This window comes from Talaromyces stipitatus, genomic scaffold, assembly GCF_000003125.1.
Source record: "Talaromyces stipitatus ATCC 10500 scf_1105507295541 genomic scaffold, whole genome shotgun sequence".
Taxonomy (NCBI): Eukaryota; Fungi; Ascomycota; class Eurotiomycetes; order Eurotiales; family Trichocomaceae; genus Talaromyces; species Talaromyces stipitatus.
In genome coordinates this window covers 856,430-876,413 of record NW_002990115.1, presented here as the reverse complement: position 1 = coordinate 876,413, position 19,984 = coordinate 856,430, and the positions used below count along the sequence as shown (strand labels likewise).

Genomic DNA, 19,984 nt, shown 5'->3' with positions numbered 1-19,984 from the left:
AAAAGAAGAGGAAACCGACCGAAATAAAGGGAGCAATCATATCAGACTGGTAGACAGTCTTGTTCCGACTCAATCACCATGCTCAACTTTCGTTCAGTGACTTCCGCTACAAACAACCATGGATTGAAAAGAGACAACAAAATGTGCAGGAGCCCAAAGGGAATCTCAGCTCATGATGTTGACTATGACGTCGAAAACACCAACTGGACTTTGATGTTGTTTATTCAAGGCTCAAGTGCCCTTGCTAAACACATCCTCCTCGTCTTCCGACAGAACGGTAAGACCTCGTTGCTGACTGGACACCGAGGGGTTGGAAGTATGACGGCTTGAATGCTCGCTACGTCCACGATTTTCTGCTTCCGCTGATCCGAAATCATTTTTGCCCGAACCACCATAGGAGACCAGGTCAGATGGAGTAGTAGACCAGATTCCATGCTGCAACATCAGAGTATTGATATTGTGACTGTTGCCGCTCAGGTCCGTATTTTGATCGGTACCCACATTTGTCGGGAACAGAGCAGCAGGTTGCGACAGTCTACTAGAGCGATGAGAGAGCAATGACTCGTCCAAGTCCTCAGAGCATCCGCTGGCGCTTGGAATGGTAGGTGGAATGGATATGCTTCCACTGCGACGAACAGGAACGGGTCGATTGAGATCAGAATGGGCCCTGAGAGGTACAGCAGCCGAAAATGATTGACTATGCTGATGCCGAACCCGATGGTCGTTGGGAACCTTTGGCTTGTTCTCCAGCGATACTGCATAGATATCAGCTTCATTCGTGGCCAAACTGCCGTTGGTCGAGCCAAAGTGACTAATCGGCCCGGTGGTAGTCGAGCTGGTGCCAGAACGTAGACGGACACCTCCAAAAGCTAAAGCTAAACTGTCATCGTCGGAAGTTACAGTTGTCATGGGATTCTGGTTGGTGTATTGTGACGTTGGAGAATTGTGATTGAGAGCCTCACGCTTGGTGACCTCCTTAGCCCAAGGATCTGGGAGAGGGTCAGACTGGTGTTTCATGAAACCCTGTGTCGGGCCTGGGCTTGTGAGAATCAAAGGCCCTGCGATAGTCTGGATTGCCCTATAGGGTTGCACATTCAGAGCGGCTCGAATCAAATCACGAGCGAGCTGGAGCTCAAGCTTCGCAGCATCCTCGAACTTTGCTGTCTTGTTGTGAAAATTCCATTCGATCCATAGATGACCCCAAGGGGATTCTTTTGCCAGCCCAACTCGATTGCGCCAGTTGTTGGGGATGGCCAGATTGTCCTTGTCACAAGTGCCAAGGGCTTTGCGGATCAGTTGGGTGTAGTACTGATTAACAGAGATACGGTTAGCTTTTGCTTGTTACCACAGAAGTCTGAATCAGGGGGGAAATTACCATAACATCATACTCGCTAGCAGACTTGTTCTTTGCTAAGCAGTCGAATGGCCAGAATTCAAAATGGTTTCGGTGAACAAGAGGCCAAAATGCTGGCATCTCAGCAGCATCAATTAAGCAAAACTTTTGTCTCTCATTGAAGGCGGGACAGTTGACACCGGCACGGAGAAGGTCGACAAGTAGTGCTTCATTGAGACCGATGACGCGGCGCTGTTTGACTTTCTCACAAAGTTCAAGCACCTGCTGTATGGTTGCTTGATATAGCTCGTCTCGATCAGCAACGGTGTACATGGAGGTAGCGAACCAAGGAAACTGACTTCATGTCAAACACATTATACCATGAAAGCTAAACATGACGGGAGTTCCTACCTTCCACAAAGTAGAGATCAGGCATTCATACGCGCGCTGACGGCAACGTTCGGTGAATGGAGACTGGAAACGGTTAGAATCATATCATTCTCGAATCAGAAGGGTCACATACACGAGCGGGATTTTTGGCGTGAGCGACCAAACCGCGGATTTCTTCCTTTGTTAAGAAACCCTGGAAGCCAACAGAGTAAGGGTCGGTATTTTGAAGCAATACTGGCACGCCATTTTGCCATTCGATACACTTTGCTCGAGGGAACACGTCGTGAAGCAACTCATCATGTGAGCTGAGTGTGATGTCCACATGGCGTGTTCCAAGGCGAGGATAACGTCCAGATTCGGTGAAGCTGAGGCGACGTGCTGCCAGCTTGGCGTCCTTTTCGCATTTGAATTCCACAAAGGCGTCCATGGTCTTTGCGGTAGACCGTTCCATAATGATGTGTATGCCTCCACCGAGTTCAGGGCCGACAATGCCAGCGTGACGTCCCATCAGCTGATGTATTTCATGCCTTGTGACAGCGTAAGGGAGCTTGTGCTATGTTAGCAAGGAGTGTGTATATATGTTGAGAGGGGGCGACTTACATTAGTAATCTTGACTACTCCGTACTGCTTGGGCTGCTGAGCGGTTGCCAGATCTTTGAATGGGAAGTTGTCGACCTCGCACACTCCATCGCCCAGCTTGGCTTGTACCTTTGAAAGTTCGAAATGATCTGCCTTCTGTTGATCTATCTTTTGCTGAATGGCCATGCGCTTCTCCATTTGCTGTTGGATCTTTGCGCGCTGCTCATTTAGAAACTGCTCCACCTGACGATCATAAAGCTGACGATGGTTGACCTGGTTCGGCAGGGGATTAGGGATGGGCTGCGGAGGCTGCGGTTGAGAGTGGTATGGAGTGTGGCCGGCCTGCGTGAATTGGGAACCAGCAGCAAAGATATGATTTCTCATCGAAGGCAGAACGAACGGGCTGGCTCCGTATCGTGACTGTCCCCTTCGCTGAAAAGGACCTCTGCCAGCAGAGTATCCTGAATACTGGGGATACATGACTGCTCGGTCCTTATTTGACTTGAGGAATAAACAAGATGTGTGCACCGAAACGAGAGGCTCGAGGACAACAATGAATGTGAAGACAAGGAAAGATTGATCTCAGAGACTGTCAAGAGGCATGATTTCAAGGAAAATGAGTGAAGATATGTGCATCGTGAGTGAAGAGAATGTCCAGGAGGAAAAAGGAGAGTGAGGCGAGGTGCAAGATGACCCCTTTATGTGAATGTGAAATTATGAATAGAGCTCAAGAGGTGCTTTCTCAGATTTCATTCATATCGCCAAATAGTATTGTCCAAACTCATTACTAGAAGTGAATCTATTCAGAGCTATAGCTATGAATGGGACCCGCTTACTATAGTGAGAGCATTCATCTTCATAGCCAGAGGTGAGCTCCGCTTCAGAAATAGACCTCATTGGGCCTGTGAGACATGATCGTGAGGCCAGTTGGTCTCTTGCAGGTCATGGGGATGACTATCCTATCAATGGTTCTATTTGTGAGATATTGAGACAGGAACTCCCATGAGATTATAGATTGAATGGTTTGAATAAGAGTCAAGTCAGTGGGAGGATTAGACAATCAACCTCAGCTTGGTGGTTTGCTATAATACCTATCAAGGAGCATGAAAGTCAAGTGTGATACTACCAACAAGATGAAATCTTTGAGCTTTGAGGGTTGCCAAGTATTTAGGGAGCTATTCTCTCTACTGTTAGGTAGCTAGTAGAGTCTACATTAGGTAAACAGTATTCAGATGTGTTTATAGGTTACATCATGTTAAAATTCTGTTTGATATGCTCTCTACACTGATTTGTGTCTGTACACTACCCTAATGGGATGAGACGAACAGATTGGACGATAAATACCACTTACCCTGAAATAGACCAGTGATTACCATGCACAGACTACCAACTAACCTCATTGAAGCATCTACATTTACAATAGACAATGAATATAACAATAATTTGTTTGAAATTCAAAATAACAAGGCTAAGAGATATCACTGAATCAATCAAACTAGAAGCCCTATTGTTAGTCTTAGGACCAGATGGGTTATGGGACCAGACACTTACTGGAGTGAGAAAGGACTCGGCAACAAATCGAGCTCGTGCATTCAACTATTCAAGGTGAGTCAGCTCAATGCAAACAAGAGGAATTAGACTGGGACAATAGAACGTACAAAGAGTTTCATTTCTGAGATTTCCTTGTCTACTTCCTCCATGCTGTATTGTTCGTTAGTATTCGGAATTCCTTCGAGGTTGCAGGTCAAACTGGTAGGATCCAATGGGAAAGACATACAATTGGATTATAAAATCGACGAGCTTGTGTTTTAACATGGCTTCGGTATGGAAATTGGTAATGAGGAAAGAAATGTCGTATCCCTTGGACTAGTCAGAATCCGTCGGGTATCAATGGTAGAAAGTGGAAGACAACATACCCTCACAGGCTTACGTCGCAAGATGAAGAACGACTCCGCACGTTGAGTCAAGAATCTTGTAAACTTATGTACTAGAATATTTTCGATTTCGTCGGCTTGCTTGATACGAATGCTAACGCGCACACTGTTCACACTGGGCTCAATCAGGACCCGCTCGCTCTCGTTGCGGGCTACTGTGAGCGGGTTCAAGAGCAGTTCGGGGGAGCTGGCAGCTTCGATTTCCGGAACATTATGTCTCTCGGAGGTCTGGGATGCGAAATTGGATACAGAAAGAGCCGCCGTCAAGGAGGATCGGACGCATTGGAGATAGGGACGGAGAGATTGTGACTGAATAGTCAGCTTAGAATAGCGGTTGGGGATATGTAACTCCATCTTACCATGTTGGTGATCAGCCAGCGGGATATCGTATTAGTCAATCATGCAGTTCAATGACTGGACTTAGAATCAGAAGGTACCGATGGTCTGTTAACACGATACGGTCGTGTCAATCTCGCACCAAGTCATTGAATGCTCGTAGTATTGTATGTAGTTGTTGTTGCGGGGAGCTTAGGCGGCATGATTGCGATGATGGCAGCTCGGGTCTTGGTGTTTGCACTGTTTGCTTCCGTCAACAGTGTCGTCAATCGCTCCCCGCAAGTGGCGGGCTTTGTTTACCGCTTTCAACAACCTCTTTGCATCTTCTCGAATCTCTTTCTTTTGATATTCATTTCCTTTTTGAAAAGGGACTAAGTCCTTGGAGTTGATTTACCCTCTCTCGTCATGGCTACGATACCAGGTTTGTTCCTTTCCTTCATCTGAAGCTTAGCTTGCAGAAGCTCAAGTGCTGATTAATACAAAAGTCATCGTCAAGCATCAGGGCAAACGCTACGATGTCGAGCTCGATCCATCATCGAACGGCGAAACTTTTAAGTTCCAACTGTACTCCCTGACCGGCGTCGAACCTGAAAGGCAAAAGATCTTAGTCAAAGGTGGCCAGCTCAAAGATGACACCGAACTCTCAACCCTCAAGGCGAAGCCTGGGCAGACTTTTATGATGATGGGAACTCCATCTGGAGCTGACGGATCGGCTGGTTTGGCTCGCCCCAAGGAGGCGGTCAAGTTTCTCGAGGATATGACAGAGGCAGAAGCTGCTCGGGCTGAGGGGGCCACCCCAGCTGGTTTGCAAAATCTCGGCAATACTTGCTATCTAAACTCGACCCTACAGACTCTACGAGGTATCCCGGAACTACAACAGGAACTTTTACGTTACAGTTCAACAAGTTCATCCGATGGAGCTTCTCGCTTGAGCGAACTCGGTCTCGGAGGTCTTGGCGCGTCGTCGGATTTGACTGGATCCTTGAGGGACTTGTACAAACAAATGTCAGAAACTCAGGAAGGTTTCCCACCGTTGATGTTCTTGAACGTTCTCCGAAACACATTCCCACAATTCGCACAAAAAGCCCAGAACGGTCACGGATATGCGCAACAGGATGCTGAGGAAGCTTGGTCACAGATCTTGACCCAGCTGCGCCAGAGGCTAAAGATCAAAGATGGAGAGACTGAGACTTCGTTCGTTGATAAATACATGAGTGGTCGGTTTGAATCTACTATCGAATGTGATGAGCCAGCTGGCAAAGAAGCCGGTGAAGAACCCGTCAACTCCTCCGATGTCTTCCTTAAGCTGGACTGTCACATTGACAAGGATATCAACCATTTGGGTGATGGAATCAAGGCTGGCTTGGAAGAAAAGATCGAGAAACGCTCAGCTGTGCTAGGCCATGATGCTATTTACACCAAAAAGTCGAGTATTGCTCGACTACCTAAATATCTAACGGTTCATTTTGTTCGGTTCTACTGGAAACGGGAAAGTCAGAAGAAAGCGAAGATTATGCGCAAAGTCACCTTTCCAGCCGAACTCGACGTCGTCGAATTTTGTACGGATGAGTTAAAGAAGAGACTGATCCCCGTTAGAGACAAAGTACGCGAAATTCGCAAGGATGAGGAGGATGCCGAGCGCGCCCGGAAGCGACAAAAACTGGCACATCGACAAGAAGAGGACCGAAAAGCAGACGCCGAATCAGGACGGCCAGCTGAACCCTTGCAGAAGAAGAAAAAGGCAGAGGATGCAGAGACCAGCAAGAACACCGACAAAGATGGCGATACCGCTATGGACGACGTGTTCAAGTCTGATGAAGAGTACGAAGCTGAGAGGAGGGCCGCTATTCTTAAGGCGAAAAAGGAGCTTTTCGAGCTCATTGACCCGAGTCTAGCCACCGACGATGGAACTAATCAATCAGGTCTTTATGAACTGCGAGGAGTGATTACCCATCAAGGCGCCAGTGCGGACAGCGGTCATTACACTGCATACGTCAAAAAGCAAGGCCGTCTTGTTGATGATGCTCGCGCTCCTGGTGGCAAGCGACGTGAAGATGATGGGAAATGGTGGTGGTTCAATGACGACAAGGTAACCGAGGTGGATGCTGAAAAGATTGAAACCTTGTCCGGTGGAGGTAAGACGACCTGCGCTGCCGTGGTATTGCACCTTGCTGACAGATATCTTAGGCGAATCCCATTCAGCACTGATTCTTCTTTATCGAGCGATCGATCTCCCTAGCAAAGACGAGCTTCAGTCTTAGTTGCGCCCGCTTTTCGCTGCATGACCCTGAAGACTAAACACCACAAGGTGACATCTACGAATATTTCGATATGGGTGTCTTTATACAGGATGTCGTTACGGATATTTTATTTGATAGCGCATGAACGAAAGCTACTTGAAATATAGGGCAAACTGAGCATATTCTGCATTGACGTTAATTAAGGATGTACATGTTGAGCACGAAAAAGACTTGAATCTAATGCTTAGACAAGCGTTACTCCACGCTGCTTTTGTAGAATTTTCGAATAAGAGGAAGGATATATTTTACCCAGTAGACTGATATACAGATTTTGGAATGAAATAACTTGAATGTATCGAATCTGTATTATAACCCTAACCCCAGGAACTAGTGTGCCGCGGCTCTGACTGACGTGGTTGCTTCATCCAACTCCACAATCCAACCCCAGATTGAACAATCTCAACTCGATAATCCGTGGCACCACAGAATGTACTCATACTCTCTACCGGTGAACAGATAAAAATGTTTCACGTTTTGAAGAAATCATACAATACATTACTTTTCCGCAGCGTTCCTATACCACTTCGTCGCGACATTCTTCCCGCGCAATTGACCTCCACACCCGTCCGCAACCTCACAACATACGTCCTAAACAATACCGAAAACACCAAGAGATCGAGATGGAGACGAAGAATAATCTTGGGGCTCTTATCTGGTAGTTTAGGTTACTTCTTTGGGAAAAGCTATATCTACGAGCAGTGCTTCCCTACTGAACCAGATTCGGTACAGGATGTGAAGTATGTGAAATTGATCGGGAAACTGCTCGACAATCTTCCAGCTACTTGGGAAGCGAGATCAGATCCCAGGTTTGTTGAATGGGAAGCATATGACGGCTTTTCGAATGGAGACAAGGAGCGAAGACTTACTAGTGGTCCGTTGAGAGGGAGTCGAGGTCTTGCAGTTCAGGTACACATGCGACAGCTTCATATGCTCACTATTAAACTCTATCTTCATACGAGTGGCTTTGCGCTAACAATCTGATTTCCGTGCTTAGAAAATCTTTTGGAACGAAGAGCAAAAGAGGTGTGTGAATGTAGTCCATTTTGGAAAGAGCCTAGAAGGATGGCCGAGGATTGTTCATGGGGGAATTTTGGCGACTGTTCTGGATGAGACTCTCGGTCGAGTTGCGATACGATCTGTACCTGCTCACACCGGCGTTACTGCGCATCTCGACATCAAATACATAAACGCGGTCAAAAGCGATCGGCCATACTTGGTTGTTGCGTATTTGGACAAGGAGCGCTCTACAGATCGAAAGGCGTATGTCACGGGAGGAATATTTGATCCGATAACCAAGAAGGTTTATTGTAGATGTGAAGCTTTGTTTGTTGTGCCCAAGGGATTGTCGCTTCGCAGGATAGAGGAGCGCTTTTGAACACACGCTATGGCTAGGCAATCCTTGATACGAAGTTATGTCACTCGGTTTGAGGATAAGTCTTGTCTAAACTACGGCGGGAGCCGCTTCTTTTAATACAGCTCTTGCGGCAGGTATGGGCTGTGATCTGTGCTCAAGGCTTACAGATTCCAGGATTGGTCTCTTTTATTTCCAGCTTCGCAGAGGTGTTTTCTCTTTTCAGCCTCGTACCTTGTGGTAGATTCTTGGGCTAGCGTACGATTACCATCGTTGCCATCGGTAACAGGGTAGGCGAGTCGTAGGGACTGGAGCAAGCTGTGTACGGTAACTTCCTTCTAGCTAGTCTTATTTTATGCATCGTTCTCAAGACTTTACTAATAATTAAGAAGTATAGATGGTGACGGATTTGAGGTAGGCTGTTGAATTTCTCCTGTCCGAGCTGTCTCACCTTGCTCTGATCAAGACGCGAGACGCGCAATAACCTTGAAATCGAAGTCGAGACAATATCATCTTTAAGCGACCGGAGTAAATTGAAAAAGTGCACTCCGCAAAGAACAAGACTGCTCGCACAATTTCCCGGACCTACTTTGATCGTCTCGTCATAGCAGAAATATCCGCAGACTTTTTCCAGGCTGCTTATGACTTGTCCTTGGGAGTTTCCCCTTAAACAAGGAAACCCCCTCACAGCATATATTGGACACCGACTTGAGTCAAGGCGCTGTTCGATCTGCTGCGGATAATTCTAAATGGTGTACATTGTGTGTTGTGTGTGATAGAGCCATGGATTTGTTCGTGGAAGGTTGGAGGAGAGAGACAGTACATTAGAGGTATACCGATTGAGGTTTGTCTGTGGTCTCGATATCCCTTAGTTTCGATAAGCTCCCGATGTCCAGAGCCGAGCTGGTAGCCATAGATCGTGGTCGATTGCTGTTGATATTTAGGCTGAAAAAGAGACTATTCAATACAGTAAAACCTGGCTATAATGAAAGGAAGGCCACTCCGCATTTCCACTAATATCAGCTTGGACGACTTTAGTATGGAACTGAAGAGTCTCCGAGTTGTTAATACTGAAATGGATTAATATATTAGAGGAGCCCTTCATCCCTAAATCGAATTCAATTCTGGATATATGGGCTTAGACCCTGAGAGGCCTTCTGTTCGTTATAGCCAGGTTCTACTATATGAGGATGGGATAATCCGTGTGTTTCAAGGTAGTGTTGGTGTCGGAGGAAGATCGCTGGCAAGCGAGAATATGTATTCAGTTGAGAAACATATTTGCCATACGCGTTTGTGCTGAAGCATTCAAGCAAAGCGATCTTGAAGTCATTCATTGTCCGAGACGTTGATTTTGTCAACTTGATATAGTAGAATTTGTTGAAGATACATGCGGGCTTGGTGGTGCCCTGAGCCGAATATCGTTGTAGGATGTTTGGCATGGAGACTGATGGCTCACATGCACCAGGCGGATTTCTATGCAAACATGATATAAAAGGAAAACAGTTGTACTTCTGCCCAGACGAAACTGACAACCATGGAACGGCAGCTTGCGGAACCTGGGATATATATAGCATTCAGCATAAGCGTCCACAGGGTGGAGAGACAGGGAAGCAGGAAGTGAGTAAGAGAAGGCAGGCTATTTCAGAAAATAACGGTCAGATAAAGTGAACAGGCATTGAAAAAGAGATAGCTAAAGCTTCACTATATGAATATTGTCCTATAAACATGATTAATAATAATAATAATATTGTCCTTACCAAAGGAGAGCACAGAGGTTGATTTGGACATAAAGCCCTGACAAAGAGACCCTCAGATCCAGTTCCAGTCGAAAATTTAACATCAAACCACAAACTACAAAGTCTAGATAAGCAAAGAAAAGATAGAGAGATTTTGAATATAACATTGAGAGGAATTTCCTTTCTGCTGGCTTTGACTTTCCCAGTTTATTATTTCAATCCATGATGATTGACCATATGACCGCTTGGTCTTAGAGTTCACACCTCTCATTCTTTGCTATTTGAGAGAAAAATGAGACAGTTTCTGGTCTAGTATTCTATCAGAGTCCATGAAACAGTCAATACTATCAAACTCTTTGAGATCCAGCGTCTAGCTAGAGATCAATGACTCAATGACCAAAGACTATGTAGACCGACTAATAGGACTTTGTCACTTTGATAACAGTCTAGTTCATCCTAGAGTTTCTGTTGTATGAATTCTTCCTATGTCTTGACTGTTTCTAGAGTACACTAGATCTTAAGTGTCGCTCTTTTGCCCTAATCCGACAGGGAGCTCCGGGGGACAAGCCAATTGACTCGTATCCGCCAAATGTAGACTTTCAAATTTCAAAGACACATTCTTGGAATGATAGGCCTGGATCCAATGGATTGGCATGTTAGCTCCACTTTCATCTATCATCCACGCCCACGCTAAGATGTTGAAAATGCGGGGGAGGCTTTCAAATAGATTGCAAATGTCGAGGAGAATTGGAGAATGGTGCCGCGGGACAATTTGAGAACTCTATTTGCACACAATCTTTCAGCTGCCTGGCTTAGAAGCCGGAAGTTTTCCATGTCAAAGTCTCTTGAAACGTTTGTATGGGCGACGAGTAATTAACTTTAGTTAAGAAGTTCAGCGGGGTTGGCTGATCACGCCGGGAAAATTAGGCTTTCTTAGGCTTAGTTGTGGGCACTATCAAAAATATGGGGTAAGGCTACGCGTAAACTAAACAGCCCAAGCAGAACGAATATGCCCGCCACTATGCCCAGAGCCTAGGCCAAGTATCAATTGATCTAAAACAGAATATCCCGCTTCTTGCATCCCAAAAGAGAAAACCCCCGATAATTGCGGTCTAGTAGTTTCTAGCAGATCCGGCTTCTGCAAGGCGGGGGGAGGGACAGTAGATGATATCCCTTGCTCAACCTCCAATCGGCTCGGGGCTTGGAAGCAATACACAATGATACATACTCGATCAGTTCGAGATTGGCTACTGGCCAGCCATAAGATTCCTCAGAGTTCACTGATTTCCAGACCCGAATCGTACCGAAACATACCTAGGTACGTAGTGTAACTGCACGTTCGCAACTAGTCATGAAAATCTAACGCATATGCCTAGCCAATTCGTAGAAGATCCATGCTACATATAAAAAGTCCAGTTTTGTCCCTTGCACTGCTGAAACACCGCAGATGCTGGCCAGCCTTTTCCGACTCGTTCACTCGCTGACGTATTCGGTCAGCGGTCCTATATATATGACTTTGATTTTTCTTCCTTTGGACCTCTACTTATCGACAGTCAACATTCATATCAGATAGATCCATTGTTGCCAAAATGGATACAAAAGAAATGTCGCCGTCGTTCAGCCATGGCACGGCTGATAGCACTCAGTCAAGCCCTAAGAGTAATCTGGAGGCGGTCCCGATTATTGAAGAGATTGGCGATTCCTACGATGCACCTGTATGTTACCTACTCCAAGATTCACTGCCCGCATAGCCATCCACTGACAAATTCATAGATGACTATGAAGCGGTTTCTGGGTTTGACTGCAATGGCGTTCCTCTGGACTGGTAAGTCAAAATAGCCACACTCTGATCTATACCACAAAGAAGAGTATTTGACAGGAAATCTTTAAGGCTCTCAAATCCCTATCTACCTGTTCGGCGGTATTCCTCCCTATATCTATGCTTCAATAGGTGGAGCAGATCGTTGGATCTGGTTTGTACGTTCTTTCCAATGGACAATAGACGCCCGCTTGGGTACCTTGGTATGAGCACAACTGACATGCACACTAGGTTTTGGCAAACTTGCTTGCACTAGCAGGTATCTGTCCATTCGTTGGTAGCTTGTCAGATTTGCTGAGCCGTCGATACGTCGCCATCCTTGGTGCTGTACTCGTCTGTCTCGGATTGATAGTATCAAGCACGGCCAATACGATGAACACTTTTATCGGAGGCATGGCCATTTCCGGTGCTGGCGCAGGTAAACTTCCTTGGATAAGATCTCCCACGGAAACCACATACTAAACTTCATTTATAACAGGTATCAACGAATTAACAGCCCTCTCAGCGACTGCCGAAATGGCACCAACCCGCAAACGCGGTACATACGTTGCAGCATTGATATTCACAATCCTCCCTTGGTCCGCCTCCGTGATGTGGGCTCAATTGATTGCCTATCACTCAAACTGGAGATACGTCGGTTTACTCGCTGGTATCTGGAACGGACTCGGGTTGTTCTTTACTGTATTCTTCTACTTCCCTCCTAAGCGGGATCAGAGTGAAGGTCTTTCAAAGAAGGAGATCATTTCGAGGATTGATTTCGTCGGTGGATTTTTGAGTATAGCTGGATTGATCTTCTTTTTGGCTGGCATGCAATGGGGTGGTTATCAGGTTTGCCCCTTTCCCTTTTCCTGTTGTATTGCCAACAGGAACTGACCCCTGTATACGAATAGTACTCCTGGACGACAGCCCATGTCCTTGTCCCCCTCATTCTCGGATTTTTCATCCTGGTCGCCTTCGGTTTCTGGGAAGTCTACGGAGCTCGTTATCCCATGATACCAGGAAAGATAATGCAGGAACCTCGCACGCTCGGTCTGACATTACTGATCACGTGGATTTCCGGCGCGAACTTCATTTCTGTCATTCTGTTTTGGCCAACACAAAGCTTTAACCAGTTTGGTCATGATCCCGTGGGTGTTGGATTTCGTTCGTTACCTGTTGGATATGGTATCTTGGCCGGTGCATGTATCACGCTTTGCTTGTTGTCGTATATGAAGGGCCATATCAAGACGTTGATGATTGGAAGTAGCGTTCTGATGACTGCTGGTATGTTGAGTATGCATTTGATCTACGGTTGACGATCGCTAATATGACACAGGATGTGGTGCTATGGCTGTTGCGCGAACCGACAATCTCAGTACTCTATGGATCATCCTGATCATTGGAAGTCTTGGAATAGGCGGCATCGTTGTCCCAGCAAGTATCATGACGACCATCATCTGTCCTGATGTAATGAACACCTTCACCTTCTGTTCAACGTCACAACAGAACAATGCTAATAAACCAAACAGGATCTAATCGCCACAATCGCAGCCCTAACACTCTCCATCCGCGTCGTCGGTGGCGCAATCGGCTACACTATTTACTTCAACATCTTCGTGAACAAATTCAAGACAAACTCCATCCACTACATTGGCGGATTGATGAGCACAAAACTCGGCATCACAAACATCACTTATATCGCCGAAGCAATTGAACTCACGACCGCTTCCCTGCTTGAAGAACTGCAGACCATCCCCGGCATTGCTGGAAACACAACAGCGTACGAGATGGTTGTCGCGGCGGGGCAGGTTGCGTACGCTGAGAGTTATAAGTATGTTTATTTGGCGTCTATTGCATTTGGAGCGCTTTCGATTGGGGCTTCGTTGTTCTTGGATGATATTACCAAGTATATGGATGATCATGTCGCGGTCCAGTATCATTGACATAGAGCATCTGCTCGGTTGTTCTTTCGTTGTATAAGTATGATGCCGGTTTCAGGAGCACTGCATGGATGACTGTATGAAGTTCCAACGAATCATGATAATACAATTCTTATTGACTATACCTTATTCTAAGGTTGCTCAATCAATCCTGTACAGCAAAATTTTATACTCATACTACTTCATGTAACCAAATATCCCTAATACATGGGTATCAACAAAACGCCACGCTATGCATCGAATGAAACCAGACAAAAAGATGAATTACATCGTCTCGATACGATCAAACTGGGGCTTCCTGTTCGACGAACTGGTTCGCCTCCTGCGTTCATTTGCCGTCGCTGTCAATACTCGGCTGAGACCGCTGCCTAAACCTCGAGCGAAGTTTGCACCACCGCGCCATGCGTCCAAGTCATCGTCTGTCTGTCCAGCCATGACGCTCTGTCGAGAACGAGGTGGCATTTCAGGTCTGAGGCGATGATGTGCACCGACGAGGTTCCCTTTCTCATCGTAAGTTGGTGTTGCGATGGGAGACGGCATGACGACTGTCTCGGAGTGTTCAGTGCAGCTGCACCCACATGCACTCGGACAAACCAAATCAGAAAGATTCTGCGCTTCGCCCGTACGAGGTTGCTGAAGCGAGAACCATGCTTGGTGGCATTCAAAACAGCATACGTGACCACACTCCAAACACGGTATAAACATTCCAGAAACAACTTCTCCACAAATTACACACCCAACGTGAGCGGATAGAGGTTGTACAGCGGAACATGAAGGACATCTTGGAAGCGGCGGTTTGACCATTTTACCACTGAGGTCTTCTGGCCTCACAGAAGAGAAGACAGATCTGTACAGCGCATGTCCGCATTCAGTGCAATGGCGCTGAACGTCCAGAGTTTCGTCAGTAATTTGTCTCGAAGATGTCGTATCCTTACGATCACCCCTCTCGAACGACGATGGTTGTTTCGTTGTACGGTTCTGCCTTTGTGTTGTAAACGAATCATTTCCAGACTCTATACAGGCGCCTATTTTCAACACCTCGCTTCGTTGGATTGGCAGATCCCACACGAATAGTAAATTAGCGTACGAGTTGCGGTAGGTCTGAAACAACGCTTCTCTTCTACGGTCAATAAATGGACTACCTGGGGAATCATCACTGTCAAACGCTGTGCGATTCTTGTGCGACACGTGAACTTTTATCGGTTTGCGTGCCTCTTTCTTCTTTTCGCTGTCGGCCTCCGAATGGCTTCTTGACGTAATCACTGTCGAAGAGTTGAGATATTCTGGTATTGCCGAAACAGCTCTGTTGATCAACTGGGATGCACCCCAAGTAACAGCCGCCGGGATGTTCATGCTCCCTATTGGACTAGTCTTCTTCTTAGTAGTTCCTGCTGGTGGCGAAGAGGTGGCAGAAGGGCCAAATGTGAATGATCGTGACAGTGAAGATGCAAGCGCTGTTCCTACCCCGGAACCAAGTCTGGATGTACTATGATCATCTGGCGACGCAGAAATAGAGAGAGCCGGAGTTTTACGACCCCCTAGTAGCCTTGAATGGGTTGCAATTGGAGATGCTGAGCTAGAGTGCGGTGTGGTACCAATGCTATTCCATTGCTCCGTTGGAATCTCCGGGCTTTGTAGGGCACTAACATTGACGCTATCTCTCGAATATGAGGTCATCGGTGTCGCAGCCTGCGACTTGCTATCAGGGACTCTGGAAGAGAAAAAATCCAAGGCAATGGGATTATGCGCTTGCTGACTGAAGGATACCTCTTTGTCACGTCGCCGGCCGAGTCGGGTGCGCAGGGATTGCTCGTGAAGAATGCAGGAAAGCATTGCGAGCATTTGAATATCTCCTATGCGTTCAAAGTGATCAAAAAGCGCATTAATAAGCCAACGACCGCCAAAGGCACTATTACTGAAACTAGGTCGGTGTAGAGCCCCTCTGTGAGGTTGTTTTGTCTTGACAGGACCATCTGTCGTATGTCCTGGATGAGTGTGGATATGAGCATGAGACAATCGCCCAGCAAGGACGTCCATGTCGAGATTGTGAGGTCGCAAATCACTTTGGTTTTGCAACACCAATTTCAGCAAGCCCCAGACCTGAGCCAAATGATGATAACCAGAGTCCGCCGCCACTGCTGCATTATGCGCGCACACTTCTGCACCACGTCCGAATATTTGGTACTGACTAGCCAGCGTTTTCTTCGTAGGTAGTAGGTCACTGAGATCGTGAATTGAAATGATATTGTGCGCAGAATCTGAGGATTTGACCGTACCGATGGTGGCAGCTGGGCCGCCGACGGTAGATAACTGAGAATTATCGGCAGACCTCGTACGGTAAGTTCCGAGTGTGCCAACACTACGCCACATGGATGCGTTCTGATAACGATTCGGCAAGCCAAGTATCATACCTGATGAATCAGATGAGCTTGAAGAAGCTGTATCCGAGTCATCGGAATAATCTGAGCTGCCATCGTCTGTTGTGCTCATTGTGCCAAGTGTCTTTCTAGAAGGTAGACGGCTAGGCGAACTTGTATGCAAGCGACCAAACCCTTCAAAGACTCGGTCGTTTCGTGTAAGTCGACTTATATCCTTGAAGCCAAGAGACTCGAATAGAGAACCGGCTTTGTCTTTCTTTGGTGGAAAGAAGCAGACAAGGCGACCGTCGTGGCTCCAAGTAGCACCACAAACCTTGGCAACAGGAACCATGACATTGGCATTGACAGGGCGAAGCAACTCGGAACTCATGCTGAGATCTTGTTTCTCAAATTGACCCACGTCTTCATCCTCGTCGCTAGACTCGTCATCCTCTAGTCCCGCAATTGGGGATTTGATAGTATCTATATTCTCTCCGAGAACCAAAGCAATGCTCTCTTCGAGGCTGCATTCTCCGAGAAGATAACGCAGTGCACCTTCAAGACATCCCCGTTTTCGACTCATGTACGTCTCTGAGATTGTGCGTAACTCGGAAACTATCTTCTCCGACAGTTCGTTCGTCATAGCCGAAGTCTTCTGAATTTTAAATGTTGGCGTTGCCACTCGCGGATAGTCCTCGGGGAATTTGATATCCAGCTTAAGAAAGAGCGAGCTGCCTTCTGCACCCCAAGGGCCATGCAAGGAAATGGTGACTTTTCTCTGGCGGACGTCAACTGACTCAAAATCCACTTTGGAGAATTTTTCGCCCACATGTGTAATTTCATCGCCTAACGTCTCAATGTCCCAGACAGATATTTTGACACCTCGCATCCAAGCGATAGGGCTAGTATTAGCCCTGAACTGCGACCGTCCCTGCATGCCAATTCTGGGTTCAATATGAATCTTATGGTTTGATGCACGAGGATAGCGAGTAGACACATTGTTTGAACCGAAGGCAGCACCGGCCTGAGGCCGAGTACTGGCAGAAATTACCGTTTCTGCGTACAAGGAGTCATCCAGATTTTCAACAGGCTCGTCTCGGAAAGTTCTGTAGGTGGCACCTAGTCGGGTGAGTCGTAGACTATGATCAACGGTCTTTCCTTTTTCGTAGCCCACGCCACGGAGGATATCCTTATCGACTCGATGTAGCCTTAGCTCTCTATCGGCACCCCATGACACTAGTTGAAACTCTCTCTGGTCGATTCCATTAACAACAGTTCCTCTCGGTCGCCACAAGAACTCTTTGACTTGCCCCTTGTGTCCAGGAAAGCTATGCACAAGGGGCATAGTGTGAGCGGATTGATTATCAGCTGCTGAACTGAGGCCATACAAATGAAGATCGTTGTCGCCTCGTTGGGGCATAGCGAGGATACCGCAGCCAAACGGAGTATTTCTTGCACGCCAAACTGGGAATGGTGTTTCAATGACCTTCTCGGGGACGTCTGTTTTGCCCTCAAAGTTCCAAATTTTAATGGTTTTATCCAACGAGCATGTGACAATACCTTCCCTTCGAGTGCGCTCCCAATCAACACCGTAGATTTTTGTGCTGTGAGCTTCTATGGATTTCAGTGGTATGGCTCCCATGCGATCATCCCAAATTCGCAAATATTTGTCGTGAGAGCTTGCAATGATATGAGGGTCTTGGCGATTCCACTTGACCTGCGTTGCACCGGCAAACCAGTCGGAAAAAGAGACAACAGGCCTAGACGGTATCCGAAGATCCCAGCAATGCACGAAGCTGTCGACTGCGCAAGTAGCAAGAATTTCGGCATGGTGGGCGGAAAAATTGATATCGGTGATAGCACGTGAATGCGCGTGCAAGACGTATTCTATAGAGTTTTCCCAACTCCTCATGGAGAGGTTCCATACCAGTGCCTTTTGATTAGACGTGCTGACGACCCATGAATCTCTATGCGCGAACGGTGACCACTGAACATCAGCAACCTCCCAGGGAGTATGATGAGGGAGATAGCGAGGCGGCGAATACGGCGAGTCAAGATCAATGATGTGGAGACCCTCTCTAGATGCTAAAACGACGTCTCGGCCACATGGCGATATAGACGCTGATCCGACAGGCTGTTCTACATGGAACGAGCTGTCCTCTCCGAACGTGGGACTCTCAAAAGCTGACGTCGGCGCCCTTGAGTCGGCAGGGCTGGACATGTTTGCTTAATCCGTCTTCAGATCATCGGAATTGCCGAGAAGTATGGATTCAATCTGGAGCACTGAACAGTTAAACGCCCATCAGTATAATCAAAGCGACCGCGCATCGCGCAGCGCCTCACAGTATACGCGAAAAAGAGTATAAATTTGTTGCAAGTAGAATGAAGTTGAAGCTCTGTCCTTCCGAAGCTGCGGAGCTGTCCACTAAGAAAGAGCCGGGGGCCCGCAATTCATGTGACTTTCGACCACTAGTGCTGATCAAAGACATTGATCTAACCGTATCAGGGAAGGTTTCTCCCTGCGTATTTGGCTAAACTTAGCCGCAAAAGAAGTTCAATCGGCTGGCCCGGTGCCCCTCTTTCCGAGTACCAGGATTTTTCCGCCTACATCATATAAGCTACGTATTGAGCCTCACAGGAAGGCCGATCCAACGGCTTCATATCGGCCTGCTGCAGTTCAAGAGCTAGACCTCCTTTGGTTTTGGTATGTGAAATACTTTCATCTCGTTTTAGACCTACGTACCCCGCGCTTCCTGCATTGAACTCGACCTACTTGTTACCAAGCTACCAACACGGCCGAACAACGCAAATCATACTCAATCCCTCACACTCGTTGACGAGAAGAAATATTGAACCGATAACACCAATAACACAAGATGGCGGGGTTGCCAAAGAGAATCATAAAGGAGACTGAGCGTCTCATGGCCGAGCCGTGAGTGCAGATTACAACCTGGGCCCAGAGGGTGTAGTGTCTGACTGTTTAGCTAGAGTACCAGGTATCAACGCAGTTCCCCATGAGGATAACCTTCGGTATTTTGATGTCACGATTCACGGCCCAGCTCAATCGCCTTACGAAGGTATGACCGAGATTCCTTGATATGGTGCAAATTCTTGGAGCGCAATCTAATCAACAATATAGGTGGTATCTTCAGACTCGAACTCTTCCTTCCCGATGACTACCCTATGACACCTCCCAAGATCCGTTTTCTTACAAAGATTTACCATCCAAATATTGATCGTCTGGGACGTATTTGCTTGGATGTTTTGAAGAGTACGTTTCGGCACTCTATGAACAGTGTTTGTAAAGATGTATTGAACTGACGACGCGCGATAGATAACTGGTCTCCTGCCTTGCAAATCCGCACGATCCTCCTCTCTATTCAAGCTTTACTCGGAGCTCCCAACCCGGACGATCCGCTCGCAAATGATGTTGCACAACGATGGAAGGAGGATGAACCGGCAGCTATTCAGACCGCCAAGGAGTGGACACGAACCCATGCGATGGCTTAGATTGGTGATGGGCTTTGGCACTACATGTTTGGGTGTGCTTGTCTTTGGAGCAGGAGAAACAGGGGAGAGATATTACGAATCAATGAATAGCGCTATTGACGCCACACGCAGCAATGATGAGGGAAGCTTTGAGTTACTTTCGCCTTGGATTCAAGCTGCTCTTGGAACTGATCGATCAATCATCATAAATCTTCACATTATTCTATAGTCATGTTATATGTCCGTTATGAATAGAAATGCGTCTCATATTACGCTTCCCCACAGGATTCTTGTATCGCAGTGGAATGCGCAAGTAGTAATCGCAAAATAACCGAGAAAATTAACAAGGCATTCCCTTTTGTCACAGCCCGTCAGTTCATGCCGATAATTCAATTTCATCCTGATCGAAGACTTATTAAAAAGTAAAAGGGCTAGCGGACC

At 46.9% G+C, this 19,984-nt stretch overlaps 7 protein-coding genes across 8 annotated transcripts, besides 1 other annotated feature; 4 read left to right on the top strand and 3 right to left on the bottom strand.

Moving 5' to 3' along the window:
• Positions 1-231: 231 nt before the first annotated feature.
• TSTA_026510 (uncharacterized protein) lies at positions 232-2,985 on the bottom strand (the record flags this gene model as incomplete). Its single annotated transcript, XM_002479731.1, has 5 exons — positions 2,324-2,985; positions 1,857-2,270; positions 1,745-1,807; positions 1,376-1,687; positions 232-1,308 (listed from the first exon to the last, which is right to left on the bottom strand). Exons 1-5 carry the CDS (start codon positions 2,780-2,782, stop codon positions 232-234), a joined length of 2,325 nt encoding a protein of 774 aa, XP_002479776.1. The 5' UTR covers positions 2,783-2,985.
• Positions 2,986-3,733: 748 nt separating this feature from the next.
• TSTA_026500 (ARP2/3 complex 20 kDa subunit (p20-ARC), putative) lies at positions 3,734-4,757 on the bottom strand. 2 transcript variants are annotated; one of them, XM_002479730.1, is made up of 6 exons: positions 4,596-4,757; positions 4,219-4,545; positions 4,080-4,162; positions 3,961-4,003; positions 3,854-3,898; positions 3,734-3,797 (listed from the first exon to the last, which is right to left on the bottom strand). In XM_002479730.1, the coding sequence occupies exons 1-6, from the start codon at positions 4,596-4,598 to the stop codon at positions 3,789-3,791; spliced, it is 510 nt and encodes a 169-aa protein (XP_002479775.1). In that variant the 5' UTR covers positions 4,599-4,757; the 3' UTR covers positions 3,734-3,788. The 2 variants fall into 2 exon arrangements, with proteins under 2 accessions (XP_002479775.1, XP_002479774.1); XM_002479729.1 differs by having other exon boundaries at positions 3,736-3,797; positions 3,850-3,898.
• Positions 4,758-4,891: 134 nt separating this feature from the next.
• On the top strand, positions 4,892-7,066 carry TSTA_026490 (ubiquitin C-terminal hydrolase, putative). The gene is made up of 3 exons (XM_002479728.1): positions 4,892-4,993; positions 5,058-6,707; positions 6,760-7,066. Exons 1-3 carry the CDS (start codon positions 4,978-4,980, stop codon positions 6,831-6,833), a joined length of 1,740 nt encoding a protein of 579 aa, XP_002479773.1. The 5' UTR covers positions 4,892-4,977; the 3' UTR covers positions 6,834-7,066.
• Positions 7,067-7,286: 220 nt separating this feature from the next.
• TSTA_026480 (thioesterase family protein) lies at positions 7,287-8,591 on the top strand. The gene is made up of 2 exons (XM_002479727.1): positions 7,287-7,778; positions 7,867-8,591. Exons 1-2 carry the CDS (start codon positions 7,335-7,337, stop codon positions 8,245-8,247), a joined length of 825 nt encoding a protein of 274 aa, XP_002479772.1. The 5' UTR covers positions 7,287-7,334; the 3' UTR covers positions 8,248-8,591.
• A 1,360-nt stretch (positions 8,592-9,951) lies between these two features.
• Positions 9,952-9,972: a sequence feature (AT_rich).
• A 1,576-nt stretch (positions 9,973-11,548) lies between these two features.
• Positions 11,549-13,700, top strand: TSTA_026470 (MFS drug efflux pump, putative; the record flags this gene model as incomplete). The annotated part of the gene is made up of 8 exons (XM_002479726.1): positions 11,549-11,674; positions 11,733-11,784; positions 11,851-11,936; positions 12,010-12,196; positions 12,257-12,606; positions 12,669-13,041; positions 13,094-13,224; positions 13,287-13,700. 8 exons carry the CDS (start codon positions 11,549-11,551, stop codon positions 13,698-13,700), a joined length of 1,719 nt encoding a protein of 572 aa, XP_002479771.1.
• A 261-nt stretch (positions 13,701-13,961) lies between these two features.
• On the bottom strand, positions 13,962-18,275 carry TSTA_026460 (WD repeat protein; the record flags this gene model as incomplete). Its single annotated transcript, XM_002479725.1, has 2 exons — positions 13,962-14,679; positions 14,710-18,275. 2 exons carry the CDS (start codon positions 18,273-18,275, stop codon positions 13,962-13,964), a joined length of 4,284 nt encoding a protein of 1,427 aa, XP_002479770.1.
• A 387-nt stretch (positions 18,276-18,662) lies between these two features.
• On the top strand, positions 18,663-19,822 carry TSTA_026450 (ubiquitin conjugating enzyme (UbcM), putative). Its single transcript, XM_002479724.1, has 4 exons — positions 18,663-18,986; positions 19,043-19,131; positions 19,194-19,325; positions 19,389-19,822. Exons 1-4 carry the CDS (start codon positions 18,931-18,933, stop codon positions 19,562-19,564), a joined length of 453 nt encoding a protein of 150 aa, XP_002479769.1. The 5' UTR covers positions 18,663-18,930; the 3' UTR covers positions 19,565-19,822.
• The last annotated feature ends 162 nt before the right edge of the window (positions 19,823-19,984 follow it).

Coding starts and splice junctions, on each gene's coding strand:
- TSTA_026500 (XM_002479730.1), bottom strand. Junction 4,004..4,079: donor GTCGATTTTATAATCCAATT/GTATGTCTTTCC, acceptor CGAACAATACAG/CATGGAGGAAGTAGACAAGG. Junction 3,899..3,960: donor TCTCAGAAATGAAACTCTTT/GTACGTTCTATT, acceptor CACCTTGAATAG/TTGAATGCACGAGCTCGATT.
- TSTA_026490 (XM_002479728.1), top strand. Junction 6,708..6,759: donor TGAAACCTTGTCCGGTGGAG/GTAAGACGACCT, acceptor CAGATATCTTAG/GCGAATCCCATTCAGCACTG.
- TSTA_026450 (XM_002479724.1), top strand. CDS start 18,931: ATGGCGGGGTTGCCAAAGAGAATCATAAAGGAGACTGAGCGTCTCATG. Junction 18,987..19,042: donor GAGCGTCTCATGGCCGAGCC/GTGAGTGCAGAT, acceptor CTGTTTAGCTAG/AGTACCAGGTATCAACGCAG. Junction 19,132..19,193: donor AGCTCAATCGCCTTACGAAG/GTATGACCGAGA, acceptor TCAACAATATAG/GTGGTATCTTCAGACTCGAA.
- TSTA_026480 (XM_002479727.1), top strand. CDS start 7,335: ATGTTTCACGTTTTGAAGAAATCATACAATACATTACTTTTCCGCAGC. Junction 7,779..7,866: donor GTCGAGGTCTTGCAGTTCAG/GTACACATGCGA, acceptor TTCCGTGCTTAG/AAAATCTTTTGGAACGAAGA.